Source organism: Protopterus annectens, chromosome 13.part0 (genome assembly GCF_019279795.1).
Source record: "Protopterus annectens isolate FY-2018-M chromosome 13.part0, PAN1.0, whole genome shotgun sequence".
In the NCBI taxonomy this organism is placed as follows: domain Eukaryota; kingdom Metazoa; phylum Chordata; order Ceratodontiformes; family Protopteridae; genus Protopterus; species Protopterus annectens.
This window is the reverse complement of record NC_056747.1, coordinates 166,297,002-166,312,890: the sequence shown is the minus strand read 5'-3', so window position 1 is coordinate 166,312,890 and position 15,889 is coordinate 166,297,002. Positions and strand designations below refer to the sequence as shown.

The window sequence follows — 15,889 nt, the reverse complement described above, 5'->3', positions numbered from 1 at the left end:
AGGTTACTGAAGTCATGTCTTGCAACAAAGCTGAAGCTTGCATTGCTTTTTGCTGCACATCTGCATAACTCTTCCCAGTCAGCGTTTTTTCCTCACCTTTTGTGACTGATTTTCTTTCAGGTTCTCTGAATTTCTTTTTTACTGGCATCCAGGTACTGTACTTATTAGCCAGTTACTGAAATTTACCCCAAAATGCAAGTTTACTGTCTCTCTATTCTGAGGTTCAGGTTTCACACTGGGAGAGCTGAAATTAAGCCATTACTCAATATGCAGCCATCTTGGAAGTCCTTCAGTACTTCTAGCTTTTGATAGCACTTTTAGGACTTGGTCCTGTGTGATAGCTGGAGATGAGCACGTTTCAGGTATATCTTGAGGGACAGATGGAAGGGAGGGAAGGGTAAAGGTAGAGCTTAAATTTATTAGGTAGTAGGGTCAGTGTATCTTCAGCCTCGGTGTAGATAACATCATTCACAATCAGCTCACTGCACTGTTGCATTGTGCTTTTGAGATTACAAACATAACTAAAAAATGTTTTCTGCATGTCCTTGGCTTGGGTAGCTATTTTAGCCTCAAACTCTGCTTTGGTGAATTTCATTAAGCTCCTGAGTTATTTGTTTATTTTAGTGACAATGGCTCTAACATTCTGGGAATTACTCTTGTTACTTTTGGCAAAAATCCTTTCCTTTTTTTTTTTATAAACCTTGTTGATATTATGGTTCTACTATGAGGATTTGCCCTGCACTTGTTCTTGCTGGATACAGCTGCATCTATGCAGCTTCTTAAATGCTGGTACGGTGTGTATATAACTGATTAAAAACTGAATTGTGTTCTTATGTGCCTGTTGTTCCTTGATTTCCAAAAAAACATATGAAGCATAGTAACTAGTTTTTCTTCCTGTGTAAAAATCTGCTTGTGCATTTGATTAGTTTTTTTTTTCTGTAAAGCACTTAAGTCTTAAACTGTAAAATTACAGGGTTTCTCAAACATATTTACTTGCAGCAGTAAATTCTACTAACATTTTTGAAAACAATGCAACTCAGACTGGAACAAAACTGTCAGATTCATTCCTACTACAATATTTGTGAAATGCCATAAACATCTTCATGAAAAAAAGATGTGCACTTACTGGTGTAATTGGTTCTATTTTAGGAACACTTGTATCTATCTTGGCAACAGAAGAGTTTTCAGCTAAATTAACAAGGAAGAAAAAGAAACAAAGAAAATGTGTAAGTTATACAGCTGAATAACTATAATTATTGAGAAAATACACACATACAGACACACACACACACACACACATATATATATATATATATATATATATATATATATATATATATAATTTTCACACACACACGTATGCACATCTAAACACATAAATGCCATCTATCAGGGAAATAACATTAGATGGAGAACTTTTAACTTTTCTGTGTAGCTTCATGAAAACAGATAACAGATTTACACAGTCTATTTTTCAGGTTCTCATGCTGCAACTACTGTTTTTCAAGAAAAGCAATTTCTGAATCAGGCCAGCCATATACCACCAACCAGCAAAAGCTAATTGTTCTCCCTTGACTGCAATTTTTGTGGAAAGGAGCAATAATCCATTCTCTTTGTGCACAGCATAATAACACAAAGTACTCAGCAGAGTAATGGCCAACACATTAAATGGCACTAGGGATTTATTTTCCTGGCACTTCCAACAAGACAGTCTATTCTTGCTTCCACATCCTGTCTATATAAGGATTGCAGGGTTTTAACGGCTTCACAGGCAGAATTACTTACCCAAGTGCAGAAGAGTTGACCTCCCAATACATTCTGACTGTCACTGCAACTGTGCAGCACCACATAGTTATCTCACTAGGAAATTATGTCAGTTGTAGCCGTTTTCCTAAAGAAAGCTCTGCCTCAACCTCAAACAGGGTCATAACAGCACACTGCATTAAGCTTCTGTTCACTAGGAGACACTTGTGGAGCATTCTGGAAGTAATCCATGTCTTAACCCCTGCTCCCAGTGGTAATCATTGACTATGATCTCAAATTTCACTGCAATGTCCAGTGGGACAAGCTGATTTTGCCACTTTATTAGCCCCACTGCAGAACTGCAGGTATTCATCCCTGAAACAAAGCAGACAATCCACTCTCCCAAACCAGACATTACTGATTTTAATGGGTATGGGTATTGACAAGAGAAGCAAAATATACTTCAGTACACATCCTTTAAGACAGTACTGTGTAACTGTTTTTTTAGTTTTCTAACCTTGGGTGCTTACACCAAATATTAATACTTGCAAGTACAACAAACTCAGTAAATCATCAGCCATTTTGGGATCTTCCTGGGTATCCATGTGGATACCACAGATCTACTGCCAGAGGATATCTCAGTCCTCCGGGGAGCTTAGCTTTTTTACTTCGCAGGGATCTCCATCTTTTTTAAAATACTTTTATTAAAATATCACTTAAAAATAGGCGCACACACAAACAGAAAATAAAACAAACCATATTAACATTTTTTTCCATTTACACACATTATACAGGACAAGTTTTCTTTCTTTACAATAATTGTTTTTCAGTCCAACATTACATAAAATCACTCAATTCCTGCTTTCTCTTGAATCTCACTCTTACTGAACATTATTTTGTATGTACCATACTCACAAATTCCAGTTATTTCTATGTAACTTACTCCTTCCCCTTTCTAAAGATCCCTCTCTTCCAGTTCATTTTTTTCTTTTAAAATATTCAATACTGCAAATACAATTAGTTTAGATTTTGATATCTGTTTTCTAGTTATTGGATTTTTTTTGGCAGCCAACAGAATTAAACTTAATATCTATGCAATGTGGGTCCTAAGTCCTAGCTCAAAAGAAAAACTTCCTTAATTGCAGCCATTTGCTTCTCCATTATTTCTGACAAAAGCACTCTGTAGGGAATCTTTCTTTAAATCTGACAACTCATTACTCTCCCAGAAAACATTTTCTGAGTTACTTCTTTCTTCGCCATCACACCTCTAACATTTATCTACTGGAGGAAAAATTCTGTGAAATCTGCTTAGGGTATAAAAACACCTATGCATACTCTTCCAAGCAAAAAAAAAAATCCTAAATCTTTTGGATTTTGTTGCATACTTGGGAGCCATACATACGCCCTCCCATTTCTGCCTTGTAAATGTTTTTCCAGTTTGTCTTCCCAATCTTTTCTAACCTTCTTGGATTGATTCTTACAGTTATCATAAAATATTTTACATGCTCTACTAATTATACTCTTTTAACATCTGTTTCTTTTCTACATTTGAATAAAACCTCTACAATAGCAGGTATTTTGCTTAGGACTCTCTTATCCCTTTCTCTTTGCCTATACTCTGATAAGTCTCTTACCTGCACTCCAAACATTTTCTTGACCTTATCCCACTCTATTACCTTTTCCTCTCTGGTTATCTGCTCCCAATACTTTGGTTCTTTTGCCAGTTTTCTCCAATAAATTTTACCCCTTCTTGCTTATTTTCTGTACCCCTACTGGCAGTCATCCCATTGGCAAAATATCCTTTCTTCATTCATGTGTTAGCTTTCATCAGTTTTATGAATATAATATTCTGTATGGTGGCTGTTCTCCTTAAGGATGTGCATCCAATATCCCACTCTGTCCTTCACTTCTTGAACTACTTGCCTGCTTCAATATCATCCCTTGTCACAGGTTCATAGAGAAGTAGTAGGCTAGCTACCCTTGTGGGCCACATTAAGACTAGCCATTTTCCCTTTTTGTGCTCTAATTAACCTCTCTCATTTGGTTAGAAATTGACCTTACCCATCCTGTGGTCAAAAATGATGCATTACCCCTAACGAAAACAACTGGAAACATTCCATAAATAATTTGAGGGGGCCCATGCATGGGATAAAACATTTAAGAGCTTATGTCCATTAGTAGTACAGGGGGCAGTTATAGAGCAAATTCTGAGTTACCCATTCATAGATACAAGTTACACTTGAATATGGACATGATTGAAGTTAATTTTATGTGGACGGGGAGTGTATTACAGAGTAGCAGTATCCTCTTTGAGATGTACCTGTCCCTCCAAACTGATCCCTAAACTGAGTATTTCTGATGCTATTTGATTTGTTGATGTGCAGTAAATCTATCAGTACTGTGTCAGAGGATGCCTTATATGACTGATGCAGGCCATCATTTAGGAGTCAACAGCAAACAAGAGTACAGTGATGACTTTGAGTTGGCCCCTGTACAACATGTCATGTATCCTTTTACCGAAGTATCTCTTTGGATATTCCAGTTGTTTTATGTGTTTGGAGAGATACATGCCAAATAGGGTATTATATTCGGGTCTATGTTATAACAGCAAATGATCAAAAGATCGAACGCTGTTATATCGACCATAAAAGAAAGAAAACAAAAAAACAGCTAACAGCCAGAACAACAAATTTTTGCCCAGGGAAAAAATCTGCTGTTCCAAAAACACACACTACACACTATTTTAAGTGAGGGGGGCTTCGCCCCCCACACCACCCCTACTTAAATATACCAACTCCGAGATCGCACTACAGTGCTGAAAACGGCAAAATGACGGAAGCGGCTAAGCGACTTCTTTCCCAGGGAAAGAATCTGCTTAAAAGCCGCTTCATCATCTTGAGTTTTCGACATTATGTGTCTTCTTTCTTCTGACAGGAGCCTTATATTCAATACACTCCACTCCACTTTGAATTATAACCTTCTGCTTGTGTTATGTATACGAGCCTTAAATGTGTAGCTCCAAAATATCTCTTCAAATTAGGTAATCCTAAACCACCTTGTTCAGTTAACTCTTGCCTCTTTCCCACCCAGATAAATTCATCCAACTCCTTATTAATTACTGTCCATAACTTTTCCTCTAGCTGATAAAAATATGCTTGATATGCATATATAAAACTAAAGGGACAAAAAAAATTTTTACTGCTTGTAGCTTACTATCTATAACCATAAGCAAAAGCTTCCAGTCGCTCAGTTTTTGTATTATCTTTTGTTTAGTCTCTTCCCACAAATCCCTGCCTGACATAAAGAATCCTTTTTAACCTATATTCTTAAATACTTCATTTTGTCATACCTGTATTAATATGGGTACTGCTGAACCAATTCATGTGTGGGTACATAGTTTACAGTTATTGCCTTTGTTTTATCTTCATTAATTGTATATCTCAAAAACGCTTGAAACAGTCTTAAAATGTCCCACACTAAGATGCCATTTTCTGAATTTATCAAGCACAAAATAATAACATCTGCAAATAAAGCCAACTTTTCTTAATTACCATACAAATTATATCCTTGAATTTCTGAGTCTCTTATTTTCTTTGACAGTGGCTCTAAATATAAAGCAAATAACTATGAGGAAAGAGGTTCTGCCTGGTTCCTATGTTAAAACACAACTTATCAAAGAGGAACCTTCCTACTTTAATTCTTGTCTCTAATCCTTCATATATCTTCCTAATTAACCTTACTATAATATTAGAGTGCAAATGTTTCCACTGCCCTACTCATAAAATCCCATCTTATTCTGCTGAATGCTTTCTCTACACAAGACTCATCAACAACAGAGATTTTCTTACATTTTACTTCCCTCTGTACCATCATTGTTCTATTAATGATGTCAAATGCTTTTCTCCCCCTCCAAAAAACACAATGATCCACATTGATCAATTCTGGCAAAACCTTTGCCAGTTTTAGCTAGTGTAGATATAAACACTTTATCATCATGGTTTAAAATTGCAATGGGTCTATATGAGGCTGGGTCTGATGGGTTTTTACTCTCTTTGGGTAATACAGCCACCACACAGCTTTCTTCCAGGATGTTGGTATTTCCCTTCCTTTTAAAATACTATTAAACAACATCTTCCAGATCTTTATTACTTTCTTTCCTAATTACCAAACTTCCACAGGAATACCATCTGTACTTGTAGAATTCCCTGCCAACTGATTGATTATTCATCGCCATTTTTATCTCATCTCTTCCTATCTTAGCTATTTAGTTGTTGAGCCTCAACTTCCTCTAATATTAGCATAATTAAGTTTTTCAGAAATTATTTCTATTTGTGCCCTTTCTTGGTTTCCGTATTGCAATATTTTATACAAATTTTCATAAAAATCCCTAAATACTTTTAAAACCTTTATAGGATCTGTGGTTATTTTTCTTGTCATAGTCCCCCCAAGTTTGACAATAACCCCGTTCTTCTTTCTGTTGCTTAAGTGGCTGTGCTAAAAGTGTTTGTGCTCTGGAATTATTATCAAAAAATGCATAACAGCAATCTTTCTAAATTGATATCATCCAAATACTGCCTTATTTTCTCTGTAGAGCTCTGCTGTTGCTCCTCTACTTGTTCTGTTAGACTCCTGTTATTCTGCCATACTTGAAACTTTGTCAGCCCCTCTAAATAATTCTTATTACCTAACTTCAACTCTCTTTTATTTCTACCCTATTTTAAACTCCATTTTCATGTTATCCCACTCACTGACTATTCCTTATGAAGAAATTTCTATCTTCTCTAATAAATCTCAAATAATTTCCACTAACCACTCCTTAAATTCCTCTCTTTTCAACAGGTAGGTTGGAAAGTGCCATCGTCTTATTTTTACTTCATTACCCTGCATTAACTTTGTTTTTATCTCTGCATGATCTAAAACAGCTATTGGAGGTGTGTCAAAGCTTTCAAGTAAATGCACAAGATCCTGTGAAGTGTAATTTCTATACAGTCTAGCCCAGTTACTGTACCTTAAGGAATACTACGTGAATTATGTCAGAGTTCCTACTACTGACGTCACATCTTCCATACCAAACATCTTCATAAATTTCTAAGAACTCTTCCCCCGGTTATATTTTTCGTTCAAAGTTTGACTGATATATCTTTACTATCAAGTTCCAGTCACAACCTCTAAGTAACATTCCCTGTAGAAAGCTGATTATTTCTTCAAAAATTTTCTTAAGCTCCATAACAGCATTTTTTCATGGAATATAAATGCACGTTAGTGTAACCTTCCACATTTGCCAACAAGCCCCTCACTACCAGAAATCTACTACTACTATCTTTCCCCCTACTTTTATCAGTATTGGAGCCCCTCTAGCAAGCAGAATTACTTCCCTTTCCGTTTGTCCCAGACATTCAGCTGAATATCCATCCTGAAATCCTTTCTTTGTCAAATTCATAGGTTCATAGGTAGGTACTAGGCTATCGGCCCTGGGGCCTATACAAGCCCAGCCAAAAAAGGTACCCTGGCTTTTGCCACTCAAGAAAATTATTTTTCTGTGCCACTGTCGAGCAGAGCCACAGAGGTGATCCCCGGGGTGAATTTCCTATTTCCCATCCAATCATCAAGATTGCTAATGAGGAGCTTTGTTTGATATAGATAGGTAGTTTATTCCAGAGTATGGGAAGTCTCTGGGACAGGAATCTATCCCTCCGGCATGTTGTGTTTATTGTGGTGACAAGGTTTAGGTCCCTAAAGCATGTAGCTCAGAGGGATTGGGATTTCTTTAAGTGGAGCATGTCCAATAGCTCTGGGTTTGACAAAGCTTTGTATGTTAAGCAGAGATGACCTCAGAGTAGGTGATATGCGACGGAGTAAAGCTGGAGTTTTTTGAGACTGTCTGCGTACGGCATCTGTTTGAGGCTGGTAATCCTCTTTGTGAGGTATTTCTGCGGCCTTTCCAGTTGTTGTAGATGTCTTGTGAGGTACATACTAAAAAGGGTGTTGTACTCTATAATGGGTCTAATGAGTGATGAGTAGCGGGGAACAATGACCTCTTTTTTTCTGGATGAGAAACTTTTTGTGATGAGGTGTGCCACGTAGAAGGATTTCCTGACTACTGTGGCGATGTGATTATTAAAGGAGAGACTACTGTCCACCTGTGTCCCAAAGTCCCTTATCACACTTTCGGTGATAAGTATACTACCGCCTATGTTGTAGTTCATGGGTAAAGAGTTTTTACCAAAGGGGATGACAGTGCACTTTTTGGCACTGAGCTTGAGGCCATGGCTTTGACACCAGGCATCTGTCTCAGTGAGGCCCTTTTGTAGGATGTCCACATCGTTAGGAGTTTCGATAATGGCTCCTAGTTTGCAGTCATCTGCGAAACTCGTTAGCCAAAGACCTTCTATGTTAGCCTGTACTTCAGAGAAGTACATACCAAACAGGAGAGGACCCAGGACTGAACCCTGTGGTACTCCACTTGTCACTGGTCTGAAGTCGGATTTGGAGTCTGCTACTTTCACAGTGTGGGTTCTGTCAGTGAGCCAGTTGGCAACCCATCTTGTGACATAGGGATTTATACCTAGTTTAGTGAGTTTATCTATAATTCCAGAGTGGGGGATGGTGTTGAAAGCCTTGGCAAGATCTAGATAGGCTGTGTGAACCACCTTACCCTTGTCAATGGCTTTGGTGACTGCTTCAAAGAAGTCTATCAGGTTTAGGAGACAAGATCTACCTTTTACAAACCTGAACTGGGTGGGATCCAGAGTTTGGAGATTACCACTGTCCTTGTTTATAAGTTCCATGATGATACGTTCCATGGCCTTGCAGACCAGGCTCGTCAGGCTAATGGGGTGGTAGTTCCCGGGGTCCGTGGTGGCTTCCCCCTTGTGGAGTGGGATAACCGTTGCTGTGCACCCTTCAGCAGGCACAAAGCCTGAGATGAGGCTATGACTGAACATGGTACTTAGGTGGGGTGTCAGTTCGTTCTGTAGTTCGTGTAGAACGCAGCCTGGGATGTTGTCTGGTCCCATGGATGCTGTGTTCTTGGCTTTGGAGAGTGTGGTTTTTACCTGTGCAGCCGTGATTACAGGAACTTTGCATTCTTCTGGTATAGAGATGGGCTCTTTAGGGGGTGAGAGGGGGGGTAAAGTTAGCACTGAACCTATCTGCCAGGATGTTGGCAATATCAGTTGGGTCTGTATATTTAGTACCATTGTGCTGTAACGCAGAACAGATCTGAGTGTTGCCATTGAGATTCTTGACATAGCTATAGAATGCTTTGTGGTTGTCTTTAGAATCAGTGGCGATTTTGTTTTTGTAACTAGCTTTGGAGGATTTTATCAGGGATTGCAGTTTCTTACTGAGGCTGACCAGGGAGCTCCTCCACTCATGGGATTTTACTCTCTTTTGCAAGAGTTTCTTCTGCTGTTGTACAGTTTGTTTATGGCAGGGGACCACCAGATTGACTTCCTTTTTTTTGGAGGATAGCGTCTTGGCTCTATTTGGGATAGCACGATCCATGCACTCATATAAGTGCTTATAAAGTGCATTTGTGTAGGATTTAGTAGTCATAACTGTATTGTCCATCTGCATGGGTGTCATGAAGTTCACAAATTCTGTCTTAAGAAGCATGAAGTTGGCTTTGGAGAATTTTTTTACCATGGTTTTCTTAATGGGGGTTGGAGGCAGGATGTGGATATCTAGGGCAATTAGCTTATGGTCCGATCGGACCAATGAGGCGTTGACTTCAGGTGTGGAACACTGGTCACTCATATTGGTAATGACTAGATCTAGGATATTGTTGCCCTTGGTGGGGGTGTGGATAAGTTGATCCAGGGCATTGGAGTTTATGAATTCCAGAAAGCGTTGAGCGAAAGAGTTGGTACATGAGTAGTTTTCCCAGTTAATGGTGGGGTAGTTGAAATCGCCCATTATTAGGGTGTTTGGTTGAACCCTAATATTTTCCAGTACATCAAGAAAAGAGGAGTGGGAATTCTGGGGCATGGTGGGTGATCTGTAGCAAGCTACAATTTGGATTGCAGTTTTGCCAGAGTTAGTTGCACTTGGATAACCTCGGCTGCATTATGATGACAACTTGCCTGGAGGTGTGGATATCCTTAATGAATATGGACACACCTCCGCCTTTGGTGTTCCGGTCCAGGTTACATGGCCGAAAAGTGTGGTCTGAGTTATCGACCTGGTAGTGCAGGGGTGCTCTCTGGAGCCTTGAACCAGGTCTCAGCCACTGCACAGATATCGGTGTTCCCCATTTTAAGGAGTGCCTCGAGTGAGAGCATTTTAAGATTTAGCCTTCTAGCAATGAGTAGCATCACCCTCAGTTTTTGCTTGCCTGTTACAGTGAATTTGTCACTTGAACCTTGCCTATAAAAGGCACTATAGGGGCAGCAAGAACCTTAGTCAGTATCCGGAATCCCAGGGGTGACAGGTGCAGGCCATCTTTGGCAAAGCATCGTGGTCTGTCGACCATGTCATCCCAGGCAGACAGATACTGGATCCCTTTAGAATGGCACCAGAAGCTTAGCCAATTGTTGAAGTCAATCATTTTTGTCCTTGTACTGCGGCATTATTCTGGGTGATGGCAGAATGCTACTCAGGGCTAGGGTCATACCTGCCTTGGCTACAAAATCGGAGAGCTCTTCTATGTCTCTTTTCATGTAGTCCAGGGAGGTACGTCTCAGGTCATTCACACCAACATGGACAATGACAGAGTCATATTTGTACTTGTTGTGGAGTGACCTGAGTGCGTGGGTTATGTGGCGGATCCTGGCACCTGACAGGCAGCTGACAGTAACCTTCTCCTTGTTTAGCCTGGTGAGTGGGACATCAGTTTGCCTGACTATAGAGTTGCCTATGACTAGTGTGTTGGGTACGTTGTTTTGCCTTATTAGCTGTGGTTGAGTGGCACACTGAGTCTGCGGGCTATGTGTCATTTGGGTTGTGTTGGGGGGTGGAGGTTGCTTGCATTTCTGCTTTGGAGGTCTCTGTTGCTTGAGCAGATTATTACTGAGAGCCTCCGCAAATGTTTTTGTGTTTCTATGTGTGAATTTTGGTGGTGTAGATTTAGTGAGACTATGTGATGAGTGTGGTGTGGTGCAAATGTTTACCTCCTCCTCTTGACTGTCAAGTTCAGTCTTGACTGGAGAGAGCTTTACCACATGCTCATTTCTTTCCAAATGTGTCTCCTACAACATTGCTATTTGCACTTTGCATTTCTTAATATAATTCAGTACTTTCAGCACTCTTTCCTTTTTGTCTATACCTGTAAGGCCATTTACATTCCAAGATACTACAGATACAGTAGCTATTATGATAAAAGGTCACTATTTCCACTTATTATACAGGATAGTTTTTTTAATGTGTTCTTCCAACTTTTGTCTTACATGCACACACACTAATGTTTGGCAGGCTAATGTTCCCCATTTGAACATATGTCACATTTCTCAAGTCTTTTTTGGTTTAATAAAAACCCTCAAACAAAAAAAAACTAAACACATTTTCAAAACATTCCGTCCCCTATCAACTTAAAACAAAGACACAAACTATGTATATTTTTAACAAATGGAGTTTAAACATCCAGACTAAAACTGTCCCAAATTAACGGCTGCATCGACAGGAATAACCCAATATACAGTTAACATAACAGATACGTAAGGATCCAAGGACAGCAGATGTTTCTTGTAAAATTTTCATTTGCTCAAACCATTTACATATAAACAACACATAAGTCACATGCAGTAGCTTACTAAAGTCACAAATATTTATATATTAAAAAACAAAAAACATAAATGCATTTTTAAATTTAATTGATAATGTATAAAAAGTTACTAAAATAGTATACACTTTTGTTGTTGTAAAATTGTCGGCATAAGGGGTCCACACCAGCGGAAGTCTGGTCCGATAATGACTTTGAGTCTTTTTGCGGTGCGAGCAGCGGCGCACTGTCAGAGTTGCATGAAGAGCAGCCCGGGTGCATGTCAGAACAAGGGCGCTCACAGGGCGCTCATGAACAGGGCGTCTTACTGTGGAGCACGCAACCTTCACCCTCAGAACGCACGCAGCAAAACAACAAGAGTCTTCTCTATAAAAGCCTGTTTAAATCTCTAAAGTCAAAAAAAATTTCAAATAAATACAAAATATAAATATATATATATATATATATATATATATATATATATATATATATATATATATTATATATATATATATATATATATATATATATATTAACAGAAAATTTTTGTTGAGGATTAGGTTTTTTCTTTTTATTTTAATTCAAACTATACCTTTTATTACTTACTCTATCATTCAGGCCATGACCATAATCTCTTTGACTCAGTTTGTTCATTTTACTTTTTTGTATGTCCCTTTAATATACATTTTTTTTTTTCTGTTAATTTCAAATGCTAAATGGTGTTTTTGTTTTTTAAAATAATGTGTTTGATTTTTTTACTTAAAATGTGTTGTATGTTTTGTCATGTTATTTACATTATGTCATTGAATTTTTATGTTGGTAATTTAACCATGAAATAGAAAATATAAATTCATGAATTCAATATCTATGATCACAACTATCATATATCAATTCAATATCTTGTATTATTGTTTATTGTCCTTTAAATTTTCAACATTAGGAATTTTAAAGAAAGGAGAAAGAGAAAAAGGAAGAGAGAACAATTACAAGAAAAGTAAGTTCTTTTAATATAAATTAAAAATAAGTACACATTTTAAACACACTACATCAACATACATATTTTTAATTCATAATTTGTTTTAAAAAACATTAGGAATGGAGATATTATTACTGTTAATAACTTAACTGAACAAATTAGAGAAAATGGGATTATAAGGAGATTACGGTCATGGCCCTGGCCTGAGATGACCTAGAATACTAAAGCTAAGTTTTGTAGAAAATAAAGAAAATAAAAAATATTTTTGCTTTTCTTTCTTCTTTTATATATTATATATATATATATATATATAATTATTTTTGTAGTTAATTAAGGATAGATATAAACTTAGGAAGATTTAGATTTTTTTTTAAAAAATTTATTTATATATTTATACTTTACCTTATCAATTTTTTTTTAAAATTTTTGCAAATTTTTAGTAGTTTTTAGTAGTGATCATGTGATTTTGTAATTTTTCTATATAATGTTATTGATGTGTATTATATATTACATATTTATACATCTGATGAACAGCTTAAAATGTACTTACTTTCTTTATTTTGGTTGTCCTATATTAAAAGGAAAATTTTACAAGAAACATCTGCTGTCCTTGGATCCTTATGCATCAGAACTTTTGAGATTAATTGCTTTCACTTTTTTCTAAGTAACTGTAGTCAGTAATGAGCAAAAAATCGAACAACTTAAAGATGCAAAAAATATTTTTTGTAAATTTCACTCAGAATATAATGTACATAATTCCCCTGGTTAACTACTTTCAGCTGCTGGTAGAATTGCAACTTCATTAATAGAGGTCTTGACTGCATTCTCACAGCCAAGTTCTGAGCATACACTTAATGTGCCCTTTCAGTAAACAAGCCCTGCTGTGGAACAACAGTCCAGTGTTTTCATAAAATTATACAGTGTGTTCCTTCCAGTTTCTCTGGTACAGCAGGTCTTCTCTGCATGCCCCATCTTGTATTTTATTAAGTCTCATACTCAGACAGTCTTTTCTTCATTTCAACCTCTGATATTTGTAGTTTCATCAGTATGTTTGAATAGCTACTTAAAGCCATTTCTAATTTTTTCCAGCATTTTTTAGCCAATATATTCCTTCAGTGTTTCATTTGTTTTAATCACCTCTGAGTACATTTTATTTATTTTTCGTTCTAAATTACTGGAAGCTATCTGCTGAACTAAAGCCGAAGATTGAATTGCTTTTTGCTGAACAGCTGCAGGATCCTTCTCAACCAGTGTTTTTTTTCTTCATCTTTTCTGGTCAATTTTCTTTCAGGCTCTCCAAATTACTTCACTACTGGCATCAAGATGGTGCACTTATTAGGCAGTAACTGAAGTATACCCAAATGACAGTTTCAATGGCACTCACTTCTCTCACTTTCTATTTTCACACATGGAGAGTTGAAATTAAGCTGTTGATTAGTGTGAAGACATCTTGGAAGTTCATGATTCTTGCTGTCTTGAACGTGCTTCAGAACTTCAGGCTTGCAGACATCAACATTGGCAGTACTATGCACAACAGACAGCTGTGTATACAATTAAACACACACATACACAGACACGTGCAGCACAAAGATGCACTTCTTTACAATTTGTTTTGTTTTGTTTTTTTCAAGATAACTATTCCACAGCTATAATTTTCCCTTATACTGTTCTCTGAACCAAAATAATTTTTAAAACAAGACTGAAATTCTGCCACTGTTGCATTAGTAAAGCCCTAGGGCACATTTCAGTCAGTACGTCTTGCTGTATGTATTTAGTATGTAATGTTTACAGAAGTACATTGCAGATTATAACTAGTCTAATCCCCTACAGAAAGCATTAGAATTTTAGCTCAGAATTGAGTCAAGCCTCATCAAAAATCTGAAAAGGCATTCTTCAGTAAGAGCATTAGAAAAGACTCGAGCTTCTAAAAAGATGAACCCTGCACAAAAAATTGCTATTAGAAAAAAAATTACGTGACCTCATTCCTTTTGTGTTTAAATAATGCAAGACTGTTTGACATCAAAAAATTAAAAGTGTAGCCTTTAATGCCCATTACTACCTCCAATGATTCAACAGCAACATAAAATGCAATACGGAGGATAGAAAGATTTGAACTGGTATTACCATAGATAGCAGACAGATCACACTGTGGGTCAATTCGATGTCCTTCCATTAAAGTGGATTGCAAGACACATGTTGTAGTATCCAAATAACTTTTCTGACCACCTAAGAAATTGATACACAAAAATTAATTAATAGAAAGAGCTTCATGTATTTTTATTAACTGTATCCATTTGATATTCAAAATAAGCAACAGTTCACATCAAGCAAGGAAAAGGAAAGCAATTTAGAATAAAACAGCAAATACATTAGCATTCATTTAATAGTTGTTTCACTGTCAAGGTGCTATAGAAATACAAATTATGAAGTAAGGAAGGCAGGCCAAAATAACTCATTCTAATAAATAAAGCGTGTCTCTTAAAATGACAGAAAACCCAGCTAAACCAGTAAAACAAAGTATTTTAAGGCAAACTACATCCTATTATTTTATTTTATTTATTTTACATTTGTTAACCGGGGGTATCTGACTGAGCCGAAAAGGCCCTTTTTCAGCAGAGGCCCGGGGAGAAACGCTCCACATAGAAAAATTACAGATACATTTAGTTATTTAGACATGATCAGTATACCCACAAATTACAAAAGACATGTTTTTACAGTGGTATGCAGCACATCAACAGTTACAATGGAGAGAACAAACAAAATATTAATTTAAAAATAAAGGTAATTAATAGATTTGTGGTATACAGCTGAAATCTGGAACATAGGTAGAATACATACATAGTACACTGGTACAGTACATACATTGTAGATTAGCCAGTGTTTGCAAGTAAGATTGAAAACTATTATCAAGTACTTTAGGTTTAGTATGTGTACCTTATCCACTTTCAGCAGCCATTATGTGATGGTTTGTCAAAATTCAGGGATCCTCCTAACCCAGAAACCACAACTACCTATGCAGAATTATTCAGAGTGCTTCTGCAAACATGTTAATGGCTGCGTAGAGGCTGTCATACTTACCAGAAATAAACTGAAAACAAACACTAAAAACAAAGCCTACCAGTGGAATCCTCATGCAAACACAATATTAATAAAAAGAAGAAAACTCATGGTCAAAATCAGGAACAGCAACTCCCTTAAAGATAAGTGCTCTGTTATATAACTAAAAAAGAAACTAAGAGGTCTAATTAAGTCCAACAGGGCCAACTATGGGGTCAGGATAGCCTCATACGCTAAGGGCAGCCACAAGGTCTTCTTCAGCTATGTCTGAAACCTTAAAGTCAGCTTACAGCAGTGTGCTGAATGAGTGGTGGATAGTACTACCTTTACCAATCAAGGTAACACAGCAATCTACTGGCCGATAAATTTAGCTCAATCTTCCCACACACTCCCCCCCCCCCCAGCTCCACCATATG

At 37.1% G+C, this 15,889-nt stretch overlaps 1 protein-coding gene across 1 annotated transcript in view; it reads right to left on the bottom strand.

Annotated features, from left to right (window-relative positions):
• The window catches only part of HAUS8 (HAUS augmin like complex subunit 8), a 792,482-nt gene that overhangs the window by 485,970 nt on the left and 290,623 nt on the right, over positions 1-15,889 (bottom strand). Inside the window, exons 6-7 of the mRNA XM_044054770.1 lie at positions 14,541-14,642; positions 1,127-1,188 (exon numbers count right to left, since the gene is read on the bottom strand). Of these exons, the coding sequence (XP_043910705.1) occupies positions 1,127-1,188; positions 14,541-14,642 (164 nt within the window). The remainder of the gene's footprint in view (positions 1-1,126; positions 1,189-14,540; positions 14,643-15,889) is intronic.